At 44.5% G+C, this 12,158-nt stretch overlaps 1 protein-coding gene across 1 annotated transcript; it reads right to left on the reverse strand.

Annotated features, from left to right (window-relative positions):
* Positions 1–687: 687 nt before the first annotated feature.
* On the reverse strand, positions 688–5,537 carry LOC120248404 (keratin, type I cuticular Ha3-I). Its single transcript, XM_039256743.1, has 7 exons — positions 5,171–5,537; positions 3,650–3,732; positions 2,983–3,139; positions 1,581–1,742; positions 1,361–1,486; positions 1,018–1,238; positions 688–805 (listed from the first exon to the last, which is right to left on the reverse strand). The coding sequence occupies exons 1-7, from the start codon at positions 5,516–5,518 to the stop codon at positions 688–690; spliced, it is 1,215 nt and encodes a 404-aa protein (XP_039112674.1). The 5' UTR covers positions 5,519–5,537.
* Positions 5,538–12,158: the final 6,621 nt, after the last annotated feature.

Raw genomic sequence — 12,158 nt, forward strand, 5'->3', positions numbered from 1 at the left:
CCTCCTGATGTCCCATTTTTGTGGTATTCCCTCTGAAGAGTTAGACAGAAAATGTTTGTAGTTACTGACATGTGGATTCACCATTTTTTCCCCATCACCTACCCATACCCAAAATTCACACCAACAGGTGGGTGATGTCTGGAGACTTTTCCTTTGAAGAAAGTCACATGACCCCTTTATCTGATGAGAGAACACCAGTCACTTTTTATTGATATAAGACACCCAACTGGCGAATGATTGAATAAAAGGACAATTATTAGGTTTATGCCAGAATAAGAGTTTATTAGGAATAAGGGACTCTTACTGTAGTATCTCCAAAGACCAAGAGTGACAAGGAAGATTTTTTTCCAATTGTGTTCAGTTTTGTAGCCTGCCCATCAACTATATCATCCTTTCATGTAATTATCTTGAAATCCCATTTAGATAAGTATTTGTTCAAGCATAACTTGTTACACAAGTATGTCATTGGGATAATAGACATTGCACGATCTTGTTGTAGATTTCTCTATGTGCTCAGAAGATGGAATGAGCTGGTACAGACTTTGCTTTCTAAAAGATCAAGCCAGGCAATTCAGTAGAAGGTAGAGTTGGACACTTTGTCCAAACTGTGGTCACCCCAGGAGATGCTTGCATAAAGTAGAGTTGAGATGTGACTTTGGAGCCCTTCTCCTGCTGGCACCAGGGCCTTTAGCACACAAAGGTGTTGCAAGGCCCGCACCGAGCACGTTGGACACAAGGATTGGTGACGCAAGGCCCAATGGATTTGTCACATGCATTGGTTGTGGCACATGGGTTGCAGGGGAGCCTGGAGATGGAAAGCCATGGGGACAAATTAGAGGGAAATGAGCTGAAGAGATAGGATGATATTAAATGCACTTTGTGTAAGAATATAGCACTTCCTCAGACTGCCTCCAACCAAAAGCTTGAAACTGTAAATTTGTTTCCATCAAGATGATTTCTCATTCCCACAACAACCTCATGCACCCCCAAGGGAAATAGTACTAGCTTCCCACTCACTTGCAATCCTCGCTCTCCAGCAGGCCCCGGTACGTGTTGATCTCACATTCCAGCCGGGCCTTGATGTCCAGCAGCACCTGGTACTCCTGGTTCTGCCGCTCCAGGTCACTACTGATCTCAGCCAGCTGGGACTCCACGTTGGTGATCATGCACTGCACCTGGGCCAGCTGGGAGCTGTAGCGCGCCTCGGTCTCCATCAGCGTGTTCTCCAGGGAGTCCCTCTGTGTGGGGAACATACAGAATGTCACAGAGCTGCTTCTCAAGGGACATCTCCATGGAGTTCCAGAGAAGTCACAGGCTTCACGAGGTAAGGAGAGGGTGGGCAACCCTGAACAACACCCACCAGGTTGTGCTGGGCCTGCAGCTCAATCTCCAGGGCGTTGACCGTGCGTCTCAGCTCGATGATCTCTGCCTGGCAGGACTGCAGCTGCTCTGCGCTGGACACCACCTGCTTGTTCAGCTCCTCGGTCTGAAACGGCACAGGGGACAAGACAGGGTCAGACCCTACCTCAAGGGCCCCAAGAGGCCGAGGGTCCCGGGCGGCTGAGTGCTGAGATGCCCACCTGGGTGGTGAACCATTCCTCCACGTCCCTGCGGTTGGTCTCCACCAGAGCCTCATACTGACTCCTGGTCTCATTGAGCACACGGTTCAGGTCCACGGTGGGGGCCGCGTCCACCTCCACATTGAGGCGGTCTCCAAGCTGGCAGCGCAAGGTGTTGACTTCCTGAGGGAGAAAGGGGAAGGTAGAAAGAATCACAAAGGGTTCTGGTGCTCTTCTAAGAGAGCAGGTCAGCTTGTGATCATTCTTCAGCTTTCAGCAGCTCTGTGCCATCAGATCCTCTCATAACTGGGTTCTGAAATCAGTATATAATATGTGTATGCCACTTTGCAAAGTGCTTTCACATCTAGGACCTCTTTCCACCCCTATATTCAGGGTACACCTCCTCATTTAAAGCAGCGATTCAGCCTCCAAGCTGAGATGTGAGAGACCACCATGTACACTAAGGACCCCAAGCTGCCAGGTCAGTGTTTTTGTTCATATACCACACAGCCTCTTAGGTTTGATTCTTAACCATGGATAATAAAAAGGATAGAGTCCTGCTAAAGAGGAAATAAAGAATGCTTACTTCAAAATCTGCCATCAGGGGTGGAATATACCTAACTGGTGATTTGTCAGTTCTATCAACCTAGATTCTGATGAAGGAAATAAGTATCCATTCATTTCCCTGCTATCTCTTCACAGAGCCAACATAGCTTGGTACTTGGGCTTAGGTGGATATCAGGCTTGAGTTGAGGGCCATCTCTACCACTTACTATGTAACTTTCAGGAGCTTCTAGGAGCCTCAAGCTCTCCATGTATAAAATGAGAATGACCTCTGGAGTTCTAAAACACTTGGCACAATGTTTGGCACACAATAAGCTCTTGATTAATATTAACCATCACTATTTATATTGTTCTGGTATTTAAGGTTTGCACAAAAATGTCTTTTTTATCATGCAACTGACCAAGAAGTGACAGTGAACATTTTGCTCATCGTTTCCTCCAAACAACACTGACTAGCAGAGAAAGCTCTGGAGGCAAAGGAGGAAAGGAGGCTGTGTTTCCAGCTGAGGCCTCTCTCTGCTGGGTGGCCATCCTGGCCTCTGCAGTTGCTTAATGGGGAACTGGGACACAAGATCTCTGCAGCCCCGTGTTCACCAGCCTGGGATCGGAGGAGGTTGTGTGCACTGCCTGATTGCTGGTCTTTCCTCATTACTAGGCTTGCCAACTTCCTTCACTCTCACTCCTACCTCTGGCAGAAACAGCCTACTCTCATGTCACAGGTTTTCAATTGCTCATTCTCTACAAATCCCTTTTTGTTTGGAGGACAGATTCCTCAGCGAGTCGAGCCTCTCCCATACCCCACAGCAGTTAGAAACAGGCCTTGGCGAGTTTCAGCCTGTTGCTCTTTGGGGAACCTCACCTGCTCATGGTTCTGCTTGAGGCTCAGCAGCTCCTCCTTCAGGGACTCCACCTGGGCCTCCAGGTCAGCCTTGCACAGGGTCAGCTCGTCCAGGATCCTGCGCAGGCCGTTGATGTCCGACTCCACCAGCTGCCGCAAGCCCAGCTCTGTCTCATACCTGTGGTACAGGGCATTAGGGAACCCCTGGGTGAGAACAGGCCTGGTCCTGACTGTATTTGGTTCAGTCTGTCAGATAACTGGAAATTTGGGGCTTATGGTTTCTATTGGCTTCTCTCTCATTCAGGTTTTTAACACTGAGCAGTAGCTCCTAGAGGAAAATGCTCTGGTAAATTTTTTTCCCTTTTTTTTCATTAATAAAGAGCCTATAGATTTAGTGGGGCTAAAAGTCCATAAACGGTGAGATTTCCAAAATTAATACACTTCTCACATTCTCCCAATTACATTCTGTGCATAGTAGAGCAATGGCGCGGGGGGACTTCTATCCTAGATTGGAGGGATGTCACCTTGCAGAGGAGGAGGGGTCTGAATCTGGAGATGAGAGCTCTGAGCTCTGCTGGGCAGTGGCTCTGTGGATCCTGGGGGAAATGTCTAGGGGAAAAGCTTTGTCAGTATTGAAGACAGGCTAAGGGGAAAGAGAAGAGAGAAGACACCCCACTTGTCCACTCACTTGGTTCTGAAGTCATCTGAGGCCAGCTTGGCATTGTCAATCTGCACCACCAGCCTGGCATTCTCTGCCTTGCTGCACAAGATCTAGAAGACCCAAAACAATCTAGGATGAGCTTGGTTATTTTTAACCAACAGCAATTCCTGCTAATTCACTTACATGGAAGGAACAGAATGAGAAATCACACTGGATCTTATATAAGATTATTACATGCTGTCCATGCCCAATAGGTGCTAAGTAAATATTTGAAAAATCAAATTTAAAAAAATACTGAAATGTGTGAGAAAAGTATTAGTAGCTAAGTAATCCTTTTCTTTTCTAATAAGCAATACTGAGAGGCTGATAATAATAATAACTAACATTTTTTTTAGATGGAGAGAGAGAGAGAACACAAGTCAGGGAGGAACAGAGAGGAGGGGACAGAGGATCTGAAGCAGGATCTGTGCTGACAGCAGAGAGCCCTGACGCAGGGCTCAAACTCACAAGCCATGAGATCATGACCTGAGCCAAAGTCGGACACTCAACTGACTGAGCCACCTAGGTGCCCTTAACATTTATTTTTAAAACCCTCCATAAATCTGGCATTGTTCTAGGAACCAAAGATACAAAAATGAGTCAACGCTGGATCCCACCCTCAAGAAACATCCAGTCCAGTGGGGAAAATGAATATGTAACTGGGCATTGGAGGGACTGGGTCAGGGAAGCAGCCATATCCTCCCAGACATCCTGGACGGCTTAGCACTATTTCCTCCTAGGGGAGGTTCCCACTCTTTCTGATTTTAGCTAACCATGTTATGCCTTCACTGGACACAGAACGCTAGGAGAAGTCCAGAAACATCCAGGTCAGGAAAATAATTAGGATAATTAAGTACCCAGAAGAAGACAGCAGCAAGAAGTCAGAGTAGTCAAAAGTCCAAATGAGGGAGAGAGAAAATGGTCCAATTCTTACAAAAGTTTCTGCTTCCTCAGCTTCTTTCTTGGGCTCCTGCTTTTCTCTTACCTCAGGGTAATAAATCTGGAGCTTGGCAAATGCACGGAAGCATTTGGAGGCAGCTTTTAATTACAGCTTATTTATGCAAAGTGCAGCTACCTTCATATAGACTTGCACTATGCAAATATCCGGACCTAACAGTCTTGGGCCTCCTATTAAATAGGCCCTCAAGAAAACAAAATGGGGGCCCCTGGGTGGCTTAGTCGGTTAAGCGTCCGACTTTCGCTTAGGTCACGATCTCGCGGTTCGTGGGTTCGAGCCCCTCGTCGGGCTCTGTGCTGACTGCCAGCTCAAAGCCTGGAGCCTCTTTCGGTCTGTGACTCCCTCTCTCTCTGACCCTCCCCTGCTCACGCTGTCTCTCTCTCTCTCCTAGAAATAAAACATTTAAAAAAAAAAAAGAAAGAAAGAAAGAAAAGAAAACAACATGGAAAAGCCGGACATCAACTGAGAACTGGTATCATTTCTTAATCAGACCTCAGATTCTCTCTCTCTACAACTTCTGGCTGGAGGCCGTGTGGTGCCCACCCCCTCACCTTCTGTTGGAGCTCCTCAATGGTCCGGAAGTAGGACTGGTAGCTGGGGCACACGAAGGGCACCTGCTGCTGGCACCACTCCCGGATGCGGCTCTCCAGCTCCGCGTTCTCCCGCTCCAGCTGGCGCACCTTCTCCAGGTAGCTGGCCAGGCGGTCGTTCAGGAACTGCATGGTCTCCTTCTCGCTGCCATTGAAGGAGCCCTCGCAGAACCAGCCGCAGATGCCCACATTGGCGGGGATGTTGCAGGCCCCGGGCAGGGTGCAGGTGTGGCAGCTGGGGGGCACGCAGGGCCGAGAGGAGCAGGTGGAGCGGCAGCTCAGGTTGGGAAGGCAGCAGTTGTAAGGCATGGTGCTGGAGGGAGCAAGACGCCTGGCTGAACACAGAGTCCAAGTTCTCCAAGCCACAGCGCTGTGGGTCTCCTTCCCCTGCGGAGCATTTATACCCCTTCCACAGAGGGTGTGGACATGGAAGGCAGCTCTTTTTTTCTTACTCATTTGGTCATTGTCAAAAGCCCTTCCCCCTGGTTTGTTATGTTTCCTCAGAAGAGTCCCTCACCTCATAAAAGACTTTACTTGGGCTTCTCGCTAAGTCAGGACTCCTCTGCCGTGCTGTGCTTCAATGAAGTATGAGCTTCATAGAGTGGCTTCAAAGAGCTGGACTCATGAATGCCTTGGGCTTCATTAGTGGGGTGTGGCAGGTCCAGGGACACTATTGCTGCTTTGCCTCCTGGCTTGATGGCCCTGACTCCTTGGTGAGCCCCCGACTCTTCTTGCTAAGATGGGAAATCACAGTTCTTGCCTGTGTACCTTTTGCCGGGTCAAATTTCCAAATGCCAAATGCCAGATTCATGGTTCTCAGAAAGGCGAATGGATCCCTTCTGGAATAGTTACAACAGCCTGGCTCCCAGTGGCTCTGTTTCCTGATATGGCAGAAATTTCTATGATAATGTTAATCAACCAAATAACAGTCACCAGGAAGACAGTATGTCCAGGGCACTGTTAGGAATAGAAGGTAGACCCAAGTTGTCAGAAGGAGCTCAAACTTGTTGAGCACCTGTGCAGGCTAACCTTGGTGCTAGAGCCTTTTCACAAACATGATCTCATTCATGCCTCACCATGACCGTTCAAGGTACATGATATTATTCTTATTTTACAGATGGGTCAATGGAGGCATAGAGGGTAGGAGGTAATATGTTGTGAAGCCAGGATTCCAACACAGAGAACAATGATCTCTGTTCATCACCCCACGATGCTTAAATACAGATGAACTATCTCCTTCCCTAACTTTTGCAGACAGATAATTTATTCCTCCTCTGTGAGCTCTCATCTCACTTTAAGCATGGCAGTGCACAACTTCTGTTCTCATATATCTCAGTATCTGAGTTCCCTGAAGGCAGGAGCAGAGTCTAATCCCCTGAATCCTCAGCAATAAGGGCATGGAACTCAGTAGACACTCAGTGGATGTGTGTTGAGTGGATGAGGAATGAACATAGAATAATGTAAGGCAGGAGATGGTAAGTGATAAGTGAGAGATTGAGGAAATGGGAAAGAGGGCACCACCAGGATGGGAAGTTCACAGGACCATATATGTACTGGGGCGTAAGGCTTCTTAGACACAGAGGAGAAACATGGGCCTTGCAGGTTGAAGAATGGTGTGCACACACAACAGGCAAGAGAGCCTAAGACATGGTCAGTGAGACTAGTGGCTGGGATAGAAGAGGTGTGTAGGGAGGTTGTAGAAAACAAAGCTGTATGGAGAGGCCAAGGCCATATGGTAGAGTTCTCTATGGCAAAGCTAAGGAGCTTAGACTGTCCTGAAGGGAGATGCTATAGGAAATTTTTAGCAAACATTTATCTGTTTTAGCAAAATGAAGGTAAGGCTGGAGGCAGAGGGGCCAGCAAGGAGGTGATCCCAGTAGTGCAGGCCAGCAGTGAGGAGGGGCTGAGTTTAGGTGTCTGCAGAGGAAGTATAAAAGAAGAAATGATGTAAGAATCATTTTCAAAGAAGAAATTTTTTTTAACCAGCATTTAGAAAGGTGAGATATGGGAGAGAATCAAGAATGAAACCAAAATTTGGCAAGTGAAGTATTTGGGAGAAATACAGACTGTTTTGCTCATCAAGGATGAGCTATCCCACTTCCTTTAACAGACATTTAACTGAGCCCTTCATGTGCCAAGAACAGAGCCAGGCACTGTAGATGCAACAGTGAGCAAGAGAGGCAAACCTTCAACCTGGTGGAGAATGCACACCAGCCAGGTGCAGGATACATCTGCTACAGCGCAAGCCCCAGTGGCTATAGGAATGTGCACCAAGGGACCTTACCAGACTGAGTGGAGGTCTAGAAGGCTTTCTGGAGGAAGTGTACATTGTATCTGGGCATGCTTCCCATTTTTCACACAAAAGCTTATATAGGAAATGATAACACTTTATGGTTCACTGGGGCAGTAACTGGGCTGCCTTGATCAACCACCCCAAGGATTCAGAGCATCAGTACCATGGACCCTTCCAACTCACTCACCTCAGTAAGGTTGGGAAGTTCTGCAACAGAGGAACCAAGAGAAGCTCAATATGCACCATGTAAGTCAGGGAGTGATAGATGAGGGTGGAGGAGAAGTAAATTCTTCCCATTATCTCATGCTGCTTAAATATAAATGACCTAGCTCTTTCCCTAACTTCTTCTGACAGATTATTTCTTCCTCCTCTGTAAGCTCTCATCTCACCTTGATCACATGGCATTGTCATGACTTACATGCTTCTCTCTCTCTCTATTTGAGTTCCTTGAAGGCATGAAAAGACTTTCATATGAAGTACCTTGTATACCTCCTCGAGGAGCTTATGCTTCATCAGGAGGTCAATGGGAAGCCATTGAAGGTCCTAAGGAGAACAGTGATAATAGTTTCATTCTTGATCAGCTACATTTGAAGGAATGGTGGAATCTATACAGGAAAATGTTCATAAGGTCCTTGGAGTAGCAGAGCTAGAATTCATGGCTGTTATGATCCTAGTGCTGATATGAGAGCTGGAAAAATGAGCCAAGGGAGAAGAACAAGGAGAAGAACAACAAGGGTCTAAGGACCAAAGTTTGAGGATTCTCCAACCAAAGAGCAGGAGAAGGAAAAAGAATCAGAAAGAAATGGAGAAATGGTGAGAGAAAATGAAGAGAGCCAGTTCATGGCATCAGAGAAGGCTAGGGAGGAGAGCTTCAAAGTGGTGGTGAAGATCAAAAGTGTCAAATCAAGAGTGGCAAAGGGACCCTATAAGATCAGAACCATGGAGAGGGTCTTGGATACATTGACCAACAAGTTGCCAGGACCTTTCCATGGTCACATAGGTGTGCTTACTGTATACAGTACCTGTGTTCTTGAAGTAACCTCCACACTGAACTTTGGGCAATTGAGATTTTAAATACCAAGAGTTGAGATGTCCATTGTTTAAAGAAGTCCTGCCACAGTCAGTTTGTACACCTGATTATAAAGCTTGTGAGCTTTGGTCTTACAAATATAGACTTTCTACAATAATTAGAGTGTGCTTTAAGTAGTTTAAAGATGTCAAGCTTGTTTGAATTTGATGAGTCATAATAGTTGGTGATTTAGGAACATCTACCCAAGAAGCACAAGCAATCAGAAATGCCCATGCATATAACACAATTTCTGCTTTTTTTCAAGGCATGAGATGAGACTTATTTGGTATCTTAAAGAGAAGCTATGAGGAAAGAATTCAGTTGTGTGCCTAGATGCATTGTCTGGGGAGGAGAAGGGCCCCTTACTGTTGTTCTAACAGAAGACAGAGACAGATGCTCACAGCAAGAGTCCAAGATTCAAATACAGCTGCAGATCCAAAAACAGTCAGGTTTGATTTTGGCTCTTCTGTTCCTCCCTTCTACTTCCTAATGTAAATTCCAAATGCTAAAATTGCCAGAGAGGGAGAAAATCTTGGAACAAGAGTGATATCAGGGATCATCATCATCATCTTATCCAAGCCTCTCATTCTATAAATGAGGAAACTGAAGCTCAGAATGGAGAAATGGCTTACTTAGGATCATATAATTAGAAGCCAAATCTGCTATTTACCACTGCATTCCCACCCCCCATCAGCAGACTGCGGAAATGTTGAATAATTTCACAACCAATATGATATGTCAACTACTTAGGAGCAGATATCAAAGACAAAAAGAAAAAAAAAAACAGAAAAAACCCACTTTTTACCCATAGATATGCCATATTGAAGAAGAATAAAAGGTGAATATGGAAATGATAGAATTCAGTGATACTAAGGTTCCTTATTGCCATTCTGATTTCAATCATTATTTCTAAATTGATGATTTTATTCCAATAGTTTGGAACAACTTAGATATAATTATATCCCATCAGTTGGAACAACTTTGAACCACAAATAGTGACCCTACTCAACAACAATATATTTACCCAAAGCAAAGTACACACACATAGTCATAACAAAATTAAAAATTATATGATTTTAACAATGAGGACGATTGAGAGATAAAAAGAATCACACTTATAATGATGACACTAGATGCTTTTAAATGGTAGGATTATGAATGCTTCCCCCGCCCTTCTCCGTACTTTTTATTCTCTCCAAAATTTTTGAAAACATTTCTATTCCTCCTACACAAGCAAAAGGAATAAAATTTACATTAAAAAATCCAAAAGGAAATTATTATAAGTGCTCTAAAGAAGTAAAGAGTTGTAAAAAGACCCGAATAAGTCTCCTATTCCAATATAATCACTAAATTACACTTGAGCTTGTTGTTCTGGAAATAAAGGCTTTGTCATGATTGGCACTGTCACCCTTGTGATAACTGCTGACCTTGCCAATTCTGAAGGGGAGCTACTAGGAAGTGAGGAAAGGACACCAAGCTTCCTATGGTATCAAACAACCTGCAGTTCATAAAGTGACTGAGGTGTGGGTATGAGCTTCAGGCAAAGAGAATGCCAAGAGGAACAACCCCTGGGGGTGCCTGGGTGGCTTAGTCGGTTAAGCGTCTGACTTTCGCTTAGGTCATGATCTCGCGGTTCGTGGGTTCGGGCCCCGCGTCGGGCTCTGTGCTGACAGCCAGCTCAGGGCCTGGAGCCTGTTTCAGTCTGTGACTCCCTCTCTCTCTGACCCTCCCCTGCTCACGCTGTCTCTCTCTCTCTCTCCTAGAAATAAATAAAAAAATATATATAAAAAAAGAAAAAACAATTATCTTAAAAAAAAAAAAAGAAAGAAAATACTCAGAAAGGGAGCCTTTGAATCTGAATACAATTCTCAAACTGGAATCCTCCCAAAATATTCTGAGCNCTGTTTCAGTCTGTGACTCCCTCTCTCTCTGACCCTCCCCTGCTCATGCTGTCTCTCTCTCTCCTAGAAATAAAAAAAAAAAAAAAAAAAAAAAGAGGAACAACCCCTGGAAAAATCTTTTGCCAATTGACTGCCAGTCCATAGTCTGAGATCATGTATTAGGATCGTCTCACACTGAGCCACACCTTAAGAATGGACTTCCCACACAAGTAAAGGATGGTGAAATTTCTCTTCTGGAAATCATGTCTGATTCAGATAAAGCCTAGAATCTTAGAGCCATCAAGGATTCAAGGGGTCATCTCACCCAACTAGGTTACAAATGTGAAAACGTTGACCTGAAAGAGGAATTGACCTCCTCAAGGTCACACAGAGAGTTTGTGAAAAGAGTCTAGGTTGAAAAACAGCAAATTAGAAATGAGGGACAGAGGACAAGACCTTCAGTCTATATGAGAGAGTTGGAGCTCAGACCACAGGAAAAGACCATATCCCTCAAAAAGACTGTACCCTCAGTGAAAACATGAACTAGAAAAAGAAAAAAAAAAAGTATGCTCATTGTCACAGCAAGATTTTTTAAAAAGCTGAACTTTTATTGGTCTCTAAATTTAAAACATTATGCTGTGTAAAAGAAGCCAGTCCAAAAATACCACAGATTGTATGATTCCTTTCATATGCAATACCTAAGCTTGGCAACTATAGATGCCATCGTAGTTGCCTAATTTGAGGTGGGGGGTCCTAGGGAATGACCACTGGGTAATGGATACATGATGTCTGTTTGAGGTAATGAAATGTTCTTAAATTGTAATAATGGTTATACATCTCTATAACTACACTGAAAACCATTGAATTGTAAACTTCATATAGGGGAATTTTGTGGCATATGAATTATGTCTTACATAATATGAATTATACTCAGTAAAGGTATCTTTTAAAAAGGAATTCAGAAGTGGAAAATTGAATAGGACAGAAGAAATACTCAAACAATACCAATGGCTGAGAATAATCCTCTGGTATTGAAAAGCACAAATCAATTCAAAAAGCACATCAATCCTAATTAGGGAAACAAAACCAGACCCATCCTAGACATAATATAGTTTAGCCACACAACACTTCAAGACAAGAAGCAATCTTAGAAACAAAGAAGGGGGAGGGAATAAGAGGATTACCAACATGAACCACACTTAGATTGGCAATATGCTTTTCAGCGTCAGCAACAAAATCCAAAGGACAGTGGTATAACATCTTGAAAACGCCAAAGGAAAATAGCCACCCATCTGGAACTCCACACTGACCTAAACCATCATTCAGGAGGGACCACTAAGAAGAGACATTCTCAGACAGAAACTGAGAGAACTTAATCATTTACAAGTTCCGTAAGAAGTACTAAAGAATGTATTTCAGAAAACAAGAAATTAAAACCAGAAAGAAGGAAGAAAGTGCAAAGAGTATTGGAAGCAAAGAAACCAGTAAACATACAGGAAAATCTAAAAATAATAGTAACAATGACCAAATTTCAGAGTGCAAAAACAAGGCAAAATTAGTAGTGCCTGGGTGGCTCAGTCAGTTAAGCATCTGACTTTGGCTCAGGTCATAATTTCATGGTTCGTGGGTTTGGGCCCCGCATCAGGCTCTGTGCTGACAGCTCAGAGCCTGGATCCTGCTTCAGATTCTGTGTCTCCTTCTCTGCCC

This window comes from Hyaena hyaena, unplaced genomic scaffold (genome assembly GCF_003009895.1).
Source record: "Hyaena hyaena isolate Hyena2069 unplaced genomic scaffold, ASM300989v1 scaffold_589, whole genome shotgun sequence".
Taxonomy (NCBI): Eukaryota; Metazoa; Chordata; class Mammalia; order Carnivora; family Hyaenidae; genus Hyaena; species Hyaena hyaena.